The 20,238-nt window shown below is 37.5% G+C and overlaps 1 protein-coding gene and 1 long non-coding RNA gene across 2 annotated transcripts; both read right to left on the bottom strand.

The window, feature by feature from the left end:
• Positions 1-294: 294 nt before the first annotated feature.
• Positions 295-7,721, bottom strand: LOC110882251. The gene is made up of 3 exons (XR_002560031.2): positions 7,652-7,721; positions 999-1,066; positions 295-396 (listed from the first exon to the last, which is right to left on the bottom strand). It is a non-coding gene; the product is annotated as an uncharacterized LOC110882251 (long non-coding RNA).
• Positions 7,722-8,875: 1,154 nt separating this feature from the next.
• Positions 8,876-9,984, bottom strand: LOC110882217. Its single transcript, XM_022130295.1, has 2 exons — positions 9,779-9,984; positions 8,876-9,512 (listed from the first exon to the last, which is right to left on the bottom strand). The coding sequence occupies exons 1-2, from the start codon at positions 9,982-9,984 to the stop codon at positions 8,876-8,878; spliced, it is 843 nt and encodes a 280-aa protein (XP_021985987.1).
• Between the last annotated feature and the right edge of the window lie 10,254 nt (positions 9,985-20,238).

Genomic DNA, 20,238 nt, shown 5'->3' with positions numbered 1-20,238 from the left:
TAAGGCGATGAGCTAGGCAGAATAAAGTCTTTCTCCAACAACTCGTCCATTTAGGTTCTCAATTTTTTCATCTCGGTTGGTGCCAAACGATAAGGAGCTCTTGCAACTGGTGCAGCCCCAGGTAGGATGTCGATTCTGAACTCCTTGTTACACCCTCATATTTATTCTAGAATTTAATAACTATTTTATACCAAAAGCCGATAGTTGATACATAAGTTTCAAAACTTTTACTAGTTAGCCTACTAAAAGCAAAAGTAGAACGTAATATTGTTGTTTAAGACTTTGATTACAACAAAAGAAACACTGTTTAACAAGTTCAACATAGCGGAAGCTTCGAAGTGGAGTGTTCGGTTCATTCATCTTGTCGCTTGATCGCCATCCTTGACTTCTAATTACCTAAGAATCAACAATTAGATCGTTAGCTCTTGATGTTTAAGAATGATAAGGTTTAAAGACTTAACTCCCCATTAAAAAGAATAAGAATATAAAAGTGTTCCAGGCTCCACCGTAATTTACGGTACCACCGTAAATTACGGTGAGTGCTGGAAATTCCTGGTTGCACCGTAACACAGGAGAAAACCACCGTAAATCAAAACCCTCTACCGTAAATTACGGTGACACCGTAATTTACGGTAGCACCTGGGAATTCATGCTTTTGTTTGATTTGAGCATTTCAACCAAAATTCCAACTTTCGGGTTTCAACATCCTGCATTATCAAAGTAGTAAAGGTCTAATATTTCTAGTACATCATACTATAGCCACTACATACATCAATTTATCATATTCGGAATATAGATCATGTTTACTTGATTGTTTGACCCGTTTGGCTTGCCTATGGAATTTCCTTCCTTCATGGCAACTACCAACGAGCTAAATTCGTCATTCATACTAGTATTCAAATACGACAACGCCTTCGCTCCAATCCAATTTAACTAGAAACTTGATAAACAACTACAACGATCTAAATTTACATAATGTAACGAGGCAAGTTACATACCTTTCAAAGCGAGCCCTTCAAACGAGCGTCCACACCGGTTTGTCCACTAGATGCCCCGGCTTCTTTTCCTAAAGAGTTCAAGCACTTTATGTTTAGAACTCCATGTTTTACTCACATAACGCACGTTCGTGATACTTCGTATTTATGCGTTTAAACTTTACAATTCAGTTTTCTTTTAAAACCTTCTTTGAGGCATTTCAACGAACATTATGGAGGCAGAATTTCTATTTCATTTGTTTTCATGTTTATAAGTTGCTAACTAGCCAACTTAACTTCAATTAAGCTATCACATGTCATGTAAACATCACCTCTTTCCTGGAACTATCTTCTAAGGTCAATTTTACTAGATTAACCTCTAAGAACCCTAGAATTCATCATCACCTTGTAAAACCCACAACCCACCTTCAAGGTATTCATGGAGTTTTCTGAATTTAGTCATGATTTCACATGTAATTGGTTGAATTTAACTTCTAAACACCAAATTGATTCTAAATTAACCAAATAACACTCATGCAACAACAATTTTCCAGATTTCATAACATCATGAGAAATTCAAGCAAGAAATTAACACAAGTTTTTACATACCTTAGAATCCCTTCGTGATGAGGATCGCTAATCTATGTTTAGATTTCGTTTTAGAACAGATTTGGGCTTTCAATTTGAGGTTTTTGAGAGTTTAGGGTTTTGGAATGGGGTGTCGCCCCCTTCTTCTGTTCTGATCGACCAACACTCCAAAATTTGGGGTGTTTGGTTACTAATGGTGATTTAATTTTAGTTTTGACAATTCCAGCCCTTCAACTTTGTTCCACACTTTATTTAATAGGTTTTAACCTTTTATGAGTTATTTCTAGTCTATCAACTAACTAGGTTAAAGGTTCCTAGCTAGTAAATTCCCGTTTATTAATAATTTATAACTTTAACATAAAGTTTTATATTTTCGGGGTGTTACAAGTCCACCCCCCTTAAAAGGGTTTCGTCCCCGAAACCGAATTACATACCAAATAATGTAGGGTGGAGTCGCCGCATTTCTTCCTCGGACTCCCATGTAGTGTCTGACCCTTTTCTGTGCTCCCATTTTACTTTGACTTGACTTAATATCTTGTTCCTCAAACTTTTCTCCTTACGATCTAAAATCGCAATTGGTTTTACCGCATAGTTGAGGCTGTTATCCACCTCGATGTCATCGTAGTGGACATGAGCAGTTTCGTCGGCCAAACATTTTCGAAGATGTGATACGTGGAATGTGCTATGAATTCCACTCAACTCTTCAGGTAATTCAAGTCGATAAGCCACTTTACCGACCCGTTCAGTGATTCTAAATGGCCCAATAAATCTCGGGCTTAACTTCCCCCTTTTTCTGAATCTAATGATACCCTTCCATGGGGAAACCTTTAACATGACCATATCGCCAACCTGAAACTCAATTGGCCTTTTTCTTTTATCTGCGTATGCCTTTTGCCGGTCTTGAGCCGCTTTCAAGTGTGCCCGAACTATATCAATTTTCGCGTTTGTAGCTCGGATTATATCGGTTGGCGCTAGCCCCCGCGGACCCACTTCTCCCCAACATACCGGAGTCCGACACTTTCTCCCATATAATAGCTCATACGGGGCCATTTTAATGCTCGCGTGATAGCTATTGTTATATGCGAATTCGACCAAGGGTAAATGGACATCCCAACTACCCCCAAAGTCAATAATGCAAGCCCGCAGCATATCACCCAATGTTTGTATTGTTCTTTCGCTCTGCCCATCCGTTTGTGGATGGTAAGCAGTGCTAAGAAACAATTTAGTCCCCATCTGTTCTTGGAATTCACGCCAGAATTTCGAAGTAAATCGAGTATCTCTATCTGACACAATGGATATCGGTACCCCATGCCTTGCTATGATTTCATTGGTGTAAAACTCGGACATTTTCTCAGACGTATAAGTCTCGCGAATCGGAATAAAGTGAGCACTCTTAGTTAACCTATCCACGACTACCCAAATAGCATCAAAGCCACGACTTGTTTTGGGTAGTTTGGTCAATAGGTCCATCGTAATTTGCTCCCATTTCCAAACCGGGATTTCTAACGGTTGAAGTTTACCATATGGTTTTTGGTGTTCAGCCTTGACTTGTAGGCACGTCAAACATTTCTCCACGTACTTCACCGTGTCCCGCTTCATTCCGGGCCACCAATAGTTTTGCTTCAAGTCATGATACATCTTGGTCGCTCCCGGGTGAATGGAATAACGGGATTTATGAGCTTCATCGAGTAGAAGCTTTTTAACCCCACATGTGTTAGGGACCCAGATTCTATTAAAGCGAGTCTTCAGGCCGTGACTGCCCACCTCTAGGTCCTTAACTTGGCCGATAATTCTTTCCTTTTTCCAGTTTTCTGCCTTTACAGCTTCATCTTGTGCTTCTCGAATTTGTTCAAGCAAGCTTGAAGTCACAACCAGTTGCATTGATCGTACCCGTATTGGGGTATAATCCGATTTGCGGCTCAGCGCATCGGCCACTACATTAGCCTTTGATATCGTATTTCACAATCATAATCCTTCACCGTTTCTAGCCACCGCCTTTGTCACATATTTAACTCCTTCTGATCGAAGAAGTATTTCAAACTCTTGTGGTCGGTGAATATGGTGCACTTTACTCCGTACAAATAGTGCCTCCATATTTTTAATGCGAATACTACCGCCGCCAACTCGAGATCGTGCGTAGGATATTTCTGTTCGTGTATCTTTAATTGCCTCGAGGCATAGGCTATGACCTTGCCTCGTTGCATCAATACACATCCAAGTCCCGATATTGAAGCATCCGAATAAACCTCCATGTCATCAACTCCGTCCGGTAGTGTTAGTACCGGAGCTTGAGTTAATTTTTCTTTTAGCGTTTGAAACGCTTTCTCTTGTTCAACACCCCAGATGAATCTTTCTGTCTTTCGGGTCAGCTTGGTTAGTGGCGACGCAATCTTGGAGAAATCCTGAATAAATCTCCTATAGTATCCCGCAAGTCCCAAAAAGCTTCTAATTTCAGAAGGGTTCTTTGGGGAATTCCATTTTGACACCGCCTCGATCTTTGACGGATCCACCAGTACTCCGTCAGCACTTATAATGTGGCCAAGAAATTGTACCTCTCGTAACCAAAAGGCACATTTAGAGAATTTTGCGTATAGCTTCTCTCGTCTAAGGGCTTCTAACACTTCTTGTAGGTGATGTGCGTGTTCAGCTTCACTTTTCGAATATACCAATATGTCATCGATAAACACGATGACCGACTTATCCAGCATTGGTTTGCAAACCCGGTTCATGAGGTCCATGAAAGCCGCGGGTGCGTTTGTTAGCCCGAATGACATCACAAGGAATTCGTAATGTCCGTATCTCGTGCGGAAAGCCGTCTTCGGCACATCTTCTTCTTTGACCCTTAATTGGTGATACCCCGATCTAAGGTCAATTTTGGAAAACCAGTTCGCACCTTGTAACTGGTCGAATAAGTCGTCTATCCTCGGGAGCGGGTATCGATTCTTTACCGTGAGTTTGTTTAACTCCCGGTAATCGATACACATGCGCATACTCCCGTCTTTCTTCCTCACGAACAATACCGGTGCGCCCCAAGGAGACACACTCGGCCTTATGAATCCTTCGTCAAGCAGGTCTTGGATTTGGGACATCAATTCTTGCAATTCTGACGGCGCAAGTCGATACGGGGCCTTTGCTACGGGTTTCGCGCCCGGAATCAATTCGATCCCGAACTCTACTTCCCGTTCTGGCGGTATCCCCGGCAAATCTTCCGGAAAAACATCTTCATAATTTCGTACTACCGGTACATCTCCAATCTTTCGTAATTCTTTTTCGGGTTCATTTGCGTATATCATAAATGCTTTGCATCCTTGCTTCATTAGCTTGTGAGCTTTCAACATTGAGCATACAATGGGATTGCCTCCTTTTTCGCCATAGATGGTGACGTGTTTCCCGCTCGGAGATGTCAGTTTTATCTCTTTACGGAAACACACGACTTTTGCGTGGTATCGAGATAGCCAATCCATCCCAACGACGACTTGAAATTCTCCCATTGACATCGGGATTAGATGTATCAGATATTCTTCCTCGTCAATGCTCAGTTTGCAATTTTCACATACATTGCAAACAATAAAACTTTTATTATTACCTATCTCTACTTCTAAGGGCACAGGTAATTTAGTTAGAAAAAATGAAGGATGTCGAATAAATCCATATGAAACAAAGGATTTATTCGCACCCGTATCAAATAACACACGTGCAGGAATCGAGTTTACAGTAAATATACCTGAGACCACGTCAGGTTCAATCTTTGCTTCTGCGGCGGTTAGTTGAAAAGATCTTGCCTTTGCTTTATGGGCTTCACCCTTCTGTTCCTGCCCACCCTTCTTTTCAACTAACTCCGGGCACTCTGCTTTCTTATGACCCGTTCGATAACAATTGTAACAAACCGTTACCTTCTCCGGGCATGATAAGGCTATATGTCCCGTTTTCTTGCATATAGGACAAGGCTTATCCTTGTAATGACATTCGCCTTTATGGCCCTTCCCGCAAATTTTGCAACTCGGTGACCCGCCTTTCGTATCAGACTTCTTTGAGCTCTCACTTGTTCATGCCTTTTTAGTAGGGCTGGGATTTACATCAGGTGCCCTCCGTTCACCCCTTTCGATACTCTTTTTCAGCTCTATTTCCCTTTCCCGAGCAGCATTTATAATCTCGGTAAGGGTCTCGTATTTGGAAGGGGTGATAAACTCCCTATACTCGGCACTCAACATGTTATGATAATAATATATCCTTTGTTCTTCGTTTGTTACAAGATCATCACAAAACTTCATTTTATCCATAAACGTTGCCGTGATCTTGTCTATGGTCTCGTTTTTGTGCCTGAGCTGCATGAATTCTTGCTTGATTTTATTCATAACCGCTTTGGGGCTATGATGTTTCAGAAATGGCGTCTTGAATTCATCCCAAGTCATGATCTTAACAGCTTCAGCACCGATCTCTCTCTTCTTGTTATCCCACCAATCTTTTGCTTGATTTCTTAGTTGACCCGTACCATAGGCCACATAGTCATTTATATCACAATGGGTTCTCTCGAATACCCCTTCGATATCACTTAGCCATCTTTGGCACACTATTGGGTCAACCTCCCCATTGTATACCGGTGGTTTACAAGCCATGAATTCCTTGTATGAACAAGGTTTTCTTCCTCCCTGTTTTTCCTTTTCAAGTTTTGAGTCGTCTTCTAATTTCTTGATTCTATCTTCTACCATTGATAGATCTGTATTTTGAATTCTATCAATGAAGCCTGCCAGACTATTTTCGATTGCCTTTCCAACCTCTTCAGCAATCGCCTCCCTGACTTGTTCGGTGACTCTTGGCACCGTATCATCGTTACCTTTATCAGCCATCTTCGTTTCTGAAATGTTTACACAAATTGTTAAAACATTCCATTTATAACACATGCCGTTCTTGTTTGATTCTATCAAGTTCATAACTTGATTTAGTCATTCTTGCTGTTGATTCAATCAAGTTCACAACTTGATTTGATCGTTCTTGCTGTTGATTCAATCAAGTTCACAACTTGACTTGATTGTTCTTGCTGTTGATTCAATCAAGTTCACAACTTGATTTGATCGTTCTTGCTGTTGATTGAGCTTACTTGCTCATTTCATGCATGTGAGTTCATTTCTCATTCTTTACATAATATAAGGTTTATTAACTGAAATTAGTTCTTACCGGATGGTCGATCAAGCTTGAACCGAACACTTATTGACAACCGAGGCTCTGATTACCAACTTGTTACACCCTCATATTTATTCTAGAATTTAATAACTATTTTATACCAAAAGCCGATAGATGATACATAAGTTTCAAAACTTTTACTAGTTAGCCTACTAAAAGCAAAAGTAGAACGTAATATTGTTGTTTAAGACTTTGATTACAACAAAAGAAACACTGTTTAACAAGTTCAACATAGCGGAAGCTTCGAAGTGGAGTGTTCGGTTCATTCATCTTGTCACTTGATCGCCATCCTTGACTTCTAATTACCTAAGAATCAACAATTAGATCGTTAGCTCTTGATGTTTAAGAATGATAAGGTTTAAAGACTTAACTCCCCATTAAAAAGAATAAGAATATAAAAGTGTTCCAGGCTCCACCGTAATTTACGGTACCACCGTAAATTACGGTGAGTGCTGGAAATTCCTGGTTGCACCGTAACACAGGAGAAAACCACCGTAAATCAAAACCCTCTACCGTAAATTACGGTGACACCTTAATTTACGGTAGCACCTGGGAATTCATGCTTTTGTTTGATTTGAGCATTTCAACCAAAATTCCAACTTTCGGGTTTCAACATCCTGCATTATCAAAGTAGTAAAGGTCTAATATTTCTAGTACATCATACTATAGCCACTACATACATCAATTTATCATATTCGGAATATAGATCATGTTTACTTGATTGTTTGACCCGTTTGGCTTGCCTATGGAATTTCCTTCCTTCATGGCAACTACCAACGAGCTAAATTCGTCATTCATACTAGTATTCAAATACGACAACGCCTTCGCTCCAATCCAATTTAACTAGAAACTTGATAAACAACTACAACGATCTAAATTTACATAATGTAACGAGGCATGTTACATACCTTTCAAAGCGAGCCCTTCAAACGAGCGTCCACACCGGTTTGTCCACTAGATGCCACGGCTTCTTTTCCTAAAGAGTTCAAGCACTTTATGTTTAGAACTCCATGTTTTACTCACATAACGCACGTTCGTGATACTTCGTATTTATGCGTTTAAACTTTACAATTCAGTTTTCTTTTAAAACCTTCTTTGAGGCATTTCAACGAACATTATGGAGGCAGAATTTCTATTTCATTTGTTTTCATGTTTATAAGTTGCTAACTAGCCAACTTAACTTCAATTAAGCTATCACATGTCATGTAAACATCACCTCTTTCCTGGAACTATCTTCTAAGGTCAATTTTACTAGATTAACCTCTAAGAACCCTAGAATTCATCATCACATTGTAAAACCCACAACCCACCTTCAAGGTGTTCATGGAGTTTTCTGAATTTAGTCATGATTTCACATGTAATTGGTTGAATTTAACTTCTAAACACCAAATTGATTCTAAATTAACCAAATAACACTCATGCAACAACAATTTTCCAGATTTCATAACATCATGAGAAATTCAAGCAAGAAATTAACACAAGTTTTTACATACCTTAGAATCCCTTCGTGATGAGGATCGCTAATCTATGTTTAGATTTCGTTTTAGAACAGATTTGGGCTTTCAATTTGAGGTTTTTGAGAGTTTAGGGTTTTGGAATGGGGTGTCGCCCCCTTCTTCTGTTCTGATCGACCAACACTCCAAAATTTGGAGTGTTTGGTTACTAATGGTGATTTAATTTTAGTTTTGACAATTCCAGCCCTTCAACTTTGTTCCACACTTTATTTAATAAGTTTTAACCTTTTATGAGTTATTTCTAGTCTATCAACTAACTAGGTTAAAGGTTCCTAGCTAGTAAATTCCCGTTTATTAATAATTTATAACTTTAACATAAAGTTTTATATTTTCGGGGTGTTACACTCCACTTGCCTCTCAGGCGGTAAACCAGGTAGTTCATCAGGGAAAACATCTGGGTAATCAGAGATTACAGAAATATGTTCAATCTTAGGTTTCAGATCATCTACCGTCACATGTGCCATGTAGATGCCACATCCGCTCTTCAAACACTTGGATGCCTTAAGTATAGGCACTTGTTTAGGCAATCCATAGTGTATATCTCCTTGAATAGTGATCATCTCACCGGATGGGGTTTTAACTTCGATGAGTTTCTTATCGCAAGCGATATGAGCTTGGTTATGCAATAACCAATCCATGCCCAAAACGATATCGAACCCCGCCAATTTCATTGGCAGAAGAGAAAGGAATAGAATGATTCTTATTGGATAGAGAACATCCATCAAGAATGAAAGATGCGGTATCTAAAGTTCCGTCAGCAAGTTCTATCTCATACGTAATATCTAGAGTTCTTATGGGCAAGTTTAAAAGTTTACTAAACTTAAGATCTACAGATGATTTATCTGCACCTGAAACAAATAGAACTCTAGCATAGACATCATTGATCAAGAACGTACTCGTTATGACATTATTGTCATTCACGGCCTCTCTGGCGTTCATTTGGAATGCCCGTGCATTTCCTTTCTTAGCCTCTCCAGGCTTCTTGGCATTCTTAGGGCAATTGGTCTTAATGTGGCCCTTCTCACCACAACCATAACAGATGGCGTCCTTAAGATCCTTACAATCTATAGCCTTGTGACCCGTCTTCTTGTAGATGCCACAGGGTTTGGCCTGTTGATCTTGTCGACACTGTCCCCCGTGTTTTCGATTACAAGTCTTGCAGACAGGCCTATCATCAGACCCCTGGTGGTTCTTTTTATGGAACCCAAACTTTCCTTTCTTCTTCGACTTCTGAGAGTTTTCATCCTCCCTCTTTCTTTTTCCGTCAGTCTCAATTTTGGCTTACTTATTTCTCAACACATCCAGTGTGAGTGACAGAGATAGATCCACAGCGGATCTATAAGATGTAGGCTTTAAAGCCTTAACATGCCCTTTGATTTCCAGTGCCAAACCACCGATGAAACGCGCAATGCGTTTGGGCTCAGGAGTTATAAAATATGGTACCAACCTAGAAAGGGAGTTGAACTCGGTCACGTATGTCCGACAATCCATGTTTTTCATCATGAGAGTCAGAAATCTGACTCCACCTTTTCCACCTCGTGTTGAGGGCAGTAAGTCTCCTTTATCAGGTCCACGAACTTGGACCATTCCAGGTTGTAGAGGGGAATCTTTCCCGTGGATTGTATCATTGCTTTCCACCAAGTAAGGGCCTCACTCTTGAATGACTGTGATACAAACTTCACATTATCTTTATCAGCACAACCGCTGATATCAACCACTATCTCCATTTTATCGAGCCATCTCATGGCATCGATCGCCCCTTTTTTACCATTAAAGTCTCTAGGCTTGCAAGAGATGAAGTACTTATACGTACAACCGTTCGTAGAAGAACGGGGTTTCCATCAAACACTATTTTCTTTGGTTCACTCTTTGCAGTCGAAAAGTGAACAGAGCTCTCTTTGTGAGCTGATGAATGTGGCTTTGAATGGGACTTTGAGCGAGTAGCACTCGACTCTCTTAATTTTTCCATGATATTATCCATGGCTTTGCCGACTACTGCGTCAATTCAAGCTTGGAGATCATCTCCATCGGCATTTATATCTACAACATTATTATCGCTAGTATTGTTACGACAGCTGTGAGCTTCATCAGAATTTGCCATTTCAGGAGCTTTGGTACTAAACACCAAATAACAATTGCTTAGTTGCAATATAACAATTAGTCATCACATTGATGACTTAACAAGCCATGGTATCATTAAACCATATAGGCTATTTGGTTATAACATTTCTATCGAATGTTTTCTAAAAATAATTCAATATATTTAGCCTAGGTCACAAAAGAACCATCAATGGCATTGAAAATAGGACGTAGTCCATTACTTATTAGACAAGGGATCATAAAATCACAACTATCATTGTCGCACTAACAATATTAAATAGCTTAAAGGCTCATCTCAAAGGACATCAAAATACGGCACATAGGCCTGTCACGAAGGACAAATAGATACGGCACAAAAGGCCTTGTCACAAAGGACATTTAAATATGGTAAATAGGCCTGTCACGAAGGACATATAGATACGGCACAAAAGGCCTTGTCATAAGGACATCTATATATATATATACATATATATATATAAGTCACGATCTCATTCGATCAGGGGCTTTAAGGCTTGAACATAGTTCACTACCTTTGGACAGGGAGTCGTAGACCACAACTGTCGTTGTCATTAAAAGACGATATATTATGGCCCGTATGCAAATCAATTGACATCACAAAAGGATGTTAAAATAATAATCATCGCACTGATGATATTAGTCATGATCGCATTGATCATATAGACTATGAGGCTTGGGCATAGCCCACCACCTTAGACAGGGAATCGTAAAGATTACAACTGTCAACATCTCAAATGGACAATATAGTATAGCCCGTAGGCACTTCATCACTAAAGATGTTAATAATATGATCATCGCAGTGATGATACTAGCCATGATCTAACTCGATCATATAGGCTATAAGGCTTGGACGTAGTCCAAATACCTTGACAGCTAGTGTGGCTCCTCAAGTCACACTGCCAGGAGTATTAACATTACCTGAATGTTAACATAGAATAATTGTCTTAATGGTTAAACAATAAAACCATGGTCGCATTGACCATAAAGGTTTGGAAGCTTGAACATAGTTCACCACCTCTGGATAGAATGGATAATCTTCCTTAACTATCATGATAGAAGGGCTAGTCATCCTTAACTACCAAAAATTGCCAATTAATGTGGACTTGCCACTTGGCGGGGGTAAACCATTAAGAAGATCTTTTGGAATTATTTAGCGGATCGATAAAGTTCGATTTAAAATCAAGACGGTCGATTGAACAAAGGATGTAATAATATTTTCCATTGAATGACAGGAAATTACAATACGTGCCTTAAACAAGACTTTTAAGTAACTTAAACTAATTTATCCACGCAGGGACTAAAAGGAAAAACAAGTCCACGCAGGACCTAAAGGAAAGATATGTCCACATAGGGACTATAAGAAACAAATGTCCATGCAGGGACTAAACAGAAGTGACATGTCCACGTAGGGACTCAAAGGAAAATAAAATACAATGAAAGAAGGATTCTCCAATGCCTCCTTTGCTTCATTCCAGTTGTTTCTCTTCTAGGTTCACCGCACGCAGTACTGACACTGAAGGTTTCAGTGGATAATGTAAGTCTTCCAAATTGGGATCCGTTGTAGAAGTAGAATCCAAGGATTCAATCGTTAAAGAATGATATGGATCACGGATTGGGTTTTGACTAGAATGATCCAAGTTTGGGATTCCAAAACTTGGAGGTAGGAAACAAGGATCATCAGCATCCACTATTATCGACTTCAAAATTTGAGCCTCATGGACCTCCGGTATGGACTCTGAAGTCTGGTATGGTATCCTTTGGTTTGGTTTTGGGATAAGGTCCATAAAGGTCTTTCCTCCAAACCGATCGCACGCTTATCCTTGTCGTGGTACGAAGCTTCGCATTCCTTGGCTTCGGACGAGGAGAATTTCTATTAACGGCTTCTTTGCTTGGCGACATGTTCCTGAAATTCATAAAATCGAAAACAATGTATACTTAATAGGGATGAGAGCATTCCTATGTCACGTCTAGACTCAGGAAGTCTAAGGAATATAGTACTGTGTAATTTGAGATTAAACATAAAAGGCTAGTGTTTAATTCACTCAAACGTTGGCTCTGATACCAACCCGTCACACCCCGCTAATTCAACCACAATCTCGGTGGGCTCGGGTGGGGAGTATCGTGACGTAAGATTGGTATCATCATAGTCAAACAATCACATATAGCACAGCGGAAGTCTTGGAGTAAAAGTATTATTACAAACATAAGCGTCCAAAGTTCAAAAATAATTAAACAGACTTGTTTGTAATAAAATCCACAGGTGGATCTAACAAATGTACAAAGGCGAGATCAACAAACTAATAGGCTTATGCAAAGGAGTTGCAAATTCCTCTTCTAGCATTACCGAGCAGCTTCCAGCCTATTTACGTATTTGTACCTGTAACTTAGTCTTTTGAAAATACGTCAATTTTCACTGGTAAATACAATTAACCGACACATTTTGAAAACATTTCAAAATTGACTTAAGTGCACGAGGCACATGTTTTATAAATAACTTGGGACAATTCAAAATGATCATCTATACAGTTTTACATGCCTGTTAATACATATGGGGCCCAGTACTAAACACCGAGACATGATTAACCGACACACCACTTAAATCCACAAAGGGGTATCCCCTGATCAATGGGTACGAAAACATTTTTATATGCGCATTAGCATCTGACGGGTGTATGCCTACACCTCATGCTCAGTCGTGGCCATTATTAATTTAATGAGTCGTGGATATCCAGGACACGATCGCGTTAACCTCCAATGTTTAAGTTATCAGACAAAACGTATTAAAACGGGTTATGAAGATTTTGTAGCCACAATCTGGCATATCATACCATACCCGAACAAGCGGTAGTAATTTACCGTATCCCAAGCCCATATAGGGAAAATAGGTTAAGGTATTTACCTGAGCTAATACTTGTCTTATAAATGCAAGGTTTATAAATAACTCAGCCGTTTAATCAATTGATAAGTATAGGTAGCAATTTACTGAAAGGCTCTAGTCTAGAATGATGGTACAAATAACCAATTAGCATGCTAACGGGTCTTATTCAAGTCGTAGACTTAGACCCGCTAGCTTAAAATATAAAAAACGGTATGACCAGAATAGAGTGTAGTTTAAACCCAACAAGTACTAAGACTTGTATAATATGGGTAAACAAATAACATTCTGGAAATTGAGATAAAAAAGATAAGGTTAAACCCGTTTCGGTAAATTTATGTAAACTAGTTACATAAGCATAACTGTACACTTATTAGTGATAACGGGTAAACGGATGAGTCATGAACAAGTTCTTTATGCCAATATACTTTAAACAAGTTATAATATCAGTAAGATATCAACTTGTATACTCGTTAAGGTTTTAAAATCAAACTATTCTTCATAAGGGCGTTTTAATCATTTAGCGATGTATAAAAGGAACTTGCATATAAACTGATGTTATAAACATAATCATTCTGGAAAAATACTTTATTTGTGATATAATATCAGTAGGATATCAAACATATGTGTGTTTTATGATTTAAGACCAAACCACCGTATGGGCATTTTGGTCATTTCACACGTAGTTTGAGAACTTATTTGAGAATCTGAGTTATAAACATGTACCTACTGTAAAACATTTTAAATAAGTTATAAAATCAGTAGGTAACAAGTCTTGATTGATAAATATGGTTTAAAACCATATTATGCGCCAAAAGGGCGTTTAAGTCGTTAAATGACGATATTTCGATCTTATGTCAAAACAGAAGTTATGACCAGGTTTATACTGTTGATATATGTTATTTAATATAACATATCAGTAGGTAAAAGGTTTTGTATAAAAATTATCATTTAAAACCATTTTAAGTGCCAAAAGGGCATTTTCGTCATTTAAGGACATACTACAAGAACTTATACATAAACTCAGATTATAAACTGACTTGATATCCCAAATAATTCAAACTATGATATTATATCAGTAGGTAATGAGTTTTATATGAAAAATTATTGTTTAAAACTGTTCTATGTGCCGAAAGGGCATTTCGGTTACTTTAAAGCATAATTTACGACATTATATGAAAACTCAGTTTATGATCAGTTTAATAACATCATTATAAGTTAATTACTTTAACATATCAGTACATAAGTCATTTGCAAGTTCATTAGTGATTTGTTTTTAATGGCATAATAACGGAAACTTGCATAAAACTCAGATTACTAATATGATCATGTAATATAACCTCAGAGGGTTATGCTACATTATATTACGATCATAATGGAACCTTAAATCAGTAGCAAACTATTCTAAATCAGGTCAGAATCGAAAGTCAAAGCAGAAGTCAAACTTTGCGACTTTCGGTTGCAAACCGACCCTAAGACTGGAATTGACGAGCCAAACATGTTTACACATGTTCTAATAATTATTACCAAGTTGTTTAAGTGTTAAAACATATTTTAGAACACCTCTAAACTCAGATTATGATTATTTCAAAAACTGACCCGTTTGACTTTTTAATATTAGAACTTTGACCCGTCAATTGACCAAGCAAACGTGATTTTCAGGAGGTGCCCTTTTGTGGGATTAACACCTATCTAATTATGACCATGTAGCCATGTTCGTTGCGAACAATGGTTGGACTATTAAGGTCTAAACCGAAAGTCAAAGCGTTTATCGAAAACGCTTGACTTTTGGCTTTAAAAGCCTACAAAATGAAAAAAAAAGATGAGAAAGGAGCACTTACATGTGATCCAAGGGACTGATTAAAACTCAAAGGGAAGCTCCCAAATACTCAGGAACCTCCAGAGGAGAAGTATAGAGAGGAAACAAGAAAAGGTACAAGTTTCACAATGAACACAAGCACCTATTTATAGTTTTTGAGGATTAATCTGCTCATTTTAGGTGTTGAGAGGGCTTAGGAGATGATAACACATGTCCTAATACATGTATAATGCAGCCATAATGCCTATAGATTCGAAAATGGTGGTTTGGCAGCTTTGAGTGGGTTGCAAGGCCAAAATTCGCAGCTGTGTAGGGCTTACGAACCTTATGGTCCCAGCCCCTGCGGTCCGTATGGGTGTCCAGCCAGCTTCAATACATAAATGTATTATCATAAATGGCATACAAAGCCCTTCTTGGCCAATATTAGGCACACCCGAGAGTATGACCGAATATCATAAAGCTCCCGATTCGTTAAAGGTCACTCAGAGGTATATATTAACATGTTGACGCTTTTAACCCTCCAACTAACAAACTTTCAAACAATTTCCGCAAACGGTTCCTCTCGTCCAAAAAGTGGCTCATTTGAGAATACGGACACCGTATAAGGTCACTCAGAGGAATAGTTTCAGCATGTTGACACTTTTAGTCCCTCCACATTCATACTTTTCACATTTGGCAAATATAGTCCCTCCTAGCCAACATTAGGCATAATTAGGAATAAGGACACGTGTCATTACATTATTGGACAGGATTTTACGAGGTGTTACATTTCTTGATTAGAGCTCATTTCGTAGTCGAAAGTCAAACAGTTGACTTTTACTTTGACTTTCGATTCTGACCCATTTGGTCAAGTTTAGGACCTGATTAGGATTTATTATATGACTACAATATTGTAGGGAATAACCCTCTATGTTTATACCTTCTGGTCATGTCGTTTGATAGGTTTATTGACGAGCCAATATTATATACTTTTATAAATGTGAAAAATGCCCTTATGGTGTAAAAATGGTTTGACAAGGAGCCAAACAGCAAACATCTGTTTGTTTGCTGGTTTCCTATCCATGAATGAACCTTTAAAGTATCAAGATGCTCTTGAAAGTAATAGTTGGGTAGAAGCCATGTAACAAGAGTTTCTTCAATTTAAGAGGTAAGAAGTATGGGAACTAGTGGTGGAGATAAAGAGAACGATGAGTAGAAATATTAGGATTAAATCTGTAACTTATAAAGATTCCCATGAGTTTTGTAACTTTCCTTTCAAATGCGAAAGGATTGTGAATTCCATTAATTAACTTTTTTTTCAATGAATTACATTAGATGGTCTTGTTCACTAAAATGCCAAAATAACAAATTACAAATAAGTGGCAGGTAAACTGGTAACAAGTTGTGCCGCAACCCCCTTTTTGAATTGCAAAACCGATCCTACCAAAAACGAAGCGACCCTTAAGGGTTGAGATATTACTATTCACAACCCGCTGGACCCTGTTTAGGAATTCCACAGCCTTTGGGGCTAAGGAATCAAATGTATCAAAAGCAAATGGGATAAACACGTGTTGATTCTCTAAACAGGCCTTCTCGTGTTTAGTGACCTTGTATGATTTCGCCTTCAACGCGACATGGCCAGCAACAAACCTATTATCCCTGAGCCCTACAAGAGGGGACACTCTTGTAAGGTCTACACAAGCGTGTTTTCCCATGATCCACCCAAACACAAGAATATCAGCTGGTTGAAGAGTAGACTTCCCATCAAGCGGATCCATCAGAAAGTTCAGCAGAGCCTCTTTTTTTTACCGAAATCCCTGCCCGCTTTAGAACATCAAAAAGAGTATCCCTTACCAAATCATGCCTTTATTTAAAAACAGGTAACTCCTTACAATGGACCGCATGCTCGCCAAAAGTAACTAAACAAACCTTGCGGCAAATTGGGCAGGGCTCATAACCGGAAACAGGGGGATCAATAGCCGGTGCTTAGGAATTGCCCGGTATTCCACTACCGACATATGTTGGCCTAGTCCTTCAGTGGGGATGACTTTCAGGAAATCCTGAGCATGAGGATTCCGAAGACAATCAAACACGACTTTCTGACGAGGGGATAGACTAAACCTCTCTCCCAAACTCTGGAATTGAATTAAATATTCCATTTTCTTCTCTTGCCCAACCAAACATTCAAAGGAATGGAATTTAAATTCCAATTCCCATGGATTCTTATGAAATCTATCAACCAAACAACACCTTAGGGGGTGTTTGGTACACTGAATGTTTTGGAATTGGAATTGAAATTTGTATAGGAATTAGAATTTGAAGGAATTGGATTTGGAATTTAAACATTCAAATTGGAATTAGAATTGTTGGAATTGGAATCTCAATTCCATTTTTGATGTGTTTAATTGTCAAATGAATTGGAATCCATCACCCCAGCACCCACCACCCTCGGTTCGGGTTGAAACGGTATGGGTGGAAATAGTATAGGTCGAAATGGTTCGGGTGGAAACAGTGTGGGTTGAACGGTTCACGTTGAATGGTTCGGGTCGAAATGATTCTCGTTGAAACGGTTCGGGTCGAAACGAATCTCATCGAAACTGTTCGGGTAGAAACACTTCAGGTCGAAACAGTTGGAGTCAAAACGATACGCGTCGAAACGGTTCGTGTCGAAACGGTTCAAGTTGAAACAGTTCGGATTGAAACAGTGCGGGTCGATACCGTTCGGGTCGAAATAGTACAGGTCGAAACGGTTCGCGTCGAGACGGTACGGGTCGAAATGGTATGGGTCGAAACACTACGGGTCGAAATGGTTTGAGTTGAAACGGTTCCGGTTGAATGAAACGGTTCGAGACGAAACGGTTCGGATTGAAACGGTACAGGTCGTAACGGTTCAGATCGATACGATACGGTTCGAAACCGTTCGGGTCGAAATGGTGCGAGTTGAAATGGTCGAAGATTACAATGAATTAATTTTAATTCCTTTACATATAAGATGGATTCTGAATTCCTTTAGTTAAAGGAATTTGAAGGAATTCATGTCAAATTTCAATTTCAATTCTATTGTGAACCAAACACATAAACAATGGAATTGAGATTCCAATTCCATCAAATTATGTGACCCAAACATCTTAAAATATGAAATTCAAGTTCCAATTCACTTAAATTTTATTAAATTCATGCTAAACAAATGCAACCTTAATATTTGAATCTTATCTCTCATATCTTGTTGCACATAACTAATTTGGCAACAATTCTCATTATTCTCACACCTATTAAAACTCCATAGATGTTTATCTTCGATTCAAAACTATTTTTATAATTAAAAAAATAGCACATTACATGAGTTTTTAGTTTTAGATATTTTGTGTGACCAACAATTTGATGTGGTCTAAAATATACATATTTTTATATAAATATTCCTACGCATTTGAATCACTTTAGGGTTGTTTTCATTAAATTCTACTCGTTTCTGGTTCATAGCTAAAGATTGATGGTTTTAAATGAAAACGAAACAAACAGCGATTAATTTATCTATAAAGAAAAAAATATAAATGTGAAAATATTACAATTTGCAAAATCAAGTTAACAATAATTGTTGATTAAATTTAGTTAGTAAATGATATCAACACTACAAGAAAACAAAGAAAACAAATGCATTCATTAAACGTTTATGACTCAATTTATTATTGCCATGATAAAAGAGTTAATTCATTCTTTTGTTTCTTTGTTTAGTAGAAAGGATCGAGAGCTGGTGAATAAATTCATATATGAGCCATCATTAATTTACTTGCAATCAGAAATGGAGCTTGGGTTTAATTGAATAAAGAATCAAAGGGGATTTATCATAAAATCATTTGGGCTGAAGTTAATTGAGTTGAAGTGGGCCACGAAAAGCATAAAACCCAGCCATGTTACTTTCGAAAATCAACAGTGGGCCGAAAAGGAGAACCAAAGTCAGCGACTTTGGTAATTATTTCTGTGGGTTTGTTCTTTTAGAAGATACTAGGTTACAACACTTTGTATTACACGGGTTTATAAATGTAATGTTATATACTTAATAATACAAAACAATGTTTTAAATAAAACAGATGAATTGCACTGTTAAATAATAACTGAATAAAGTATAATATAATTTGTTAACATATAAATTTGTCAAGATATGTATTTAAAAAATGAACATTGATGTAACAATTATAAATTTTGTTAAGTTTAATTTTTAAACTCGTTAGCATGCATCAGCCCAAGAGTTTGTTTGTCCGCAATATATCGGTGGTCGTAAGGGTTTGCATCGGTTTCAGAAGGGATTCTTTAATTTTTTTTTGTTTATCCTCCTTTAAAAACAAAACAATTACAATTACAAAACTAATAAGGAATCTTCATAAAGTTTTTTAATTATTGTTAATGGTTAGATATAATGCTTGAGACTCGGATAGTTAATTAAATGAGTTTATTTTGGTTATATGTTACTAACAAACGGAAGGAAAATAAATAAGTAAAAAATAAAATACAGTGAATCAAGTTATATAAAATAAACATTATCTATAACTTATGGAAAGTTTATATATATATATTTTTTTTTGAACGGCTAATTTCTTTAATACTCTATCGTTTGTGGACTTGAACCAAAGACCCCCCCCCCCCCCAATCCCAACCTTGGTGTTTTAAAGGCTTTTCTAATCCTACCAATTTGCCAACTTTCATAACCAACTTAATTAAAATAAAATAGTAAATCCTTATCTAAATAAGTAAAATACAGTCAATCAATTTATATAAAATAAACCTTATCTATAACTTATGGAAAATTTATATATTTCGAATCATACCAATCTGCCAACTTTCATAACCAACTTAAAAGAAAAGAAAATTAGATATACTTAAAATAAAATAGCAAATCCTTATCGTCACTAACCAACTGTTAGATGGAATTTTTTATTAATTATTTGAAAGTTAATATCAACTTTGGAATTCGTATGAATTCTTATTAGATTTGATTAAATATTACTGATAATAAAAATTTGTATCAGATTAGATTTTAGATTTGATTAAATATTATTAATAATAATAATTTGTATTAATTTAGATTAAATATTATTATTATTATTAGTATTATTAAAAATTTTAATCAGTTAAATGAGAGAACGACAAGTGTCCCAAAACAGGTTTCTTTTATTATATAGTATAGATATGTAT

Source organism: Helianthus annuus, chromosome 10 (genome assembly GCF_002127325.2).
Source record: "Helianthus annuus cultivar XRQ/B chromosome 10, HanXRQr2.0-SUNRISE, whole genome shotgun sequence".
Lineage (NCBI taxonomy): Eukaryota > Viridiplantae > Streptophyta > Magnoliopsida > Asterales > Asteraceae > Helianthus > Helianthus annuus.
The sequence above is the reverse complement of the archived record's forward strand: the minus strand, read 5'-3'. Positions and strand labels throughout refer to the sequence as shown.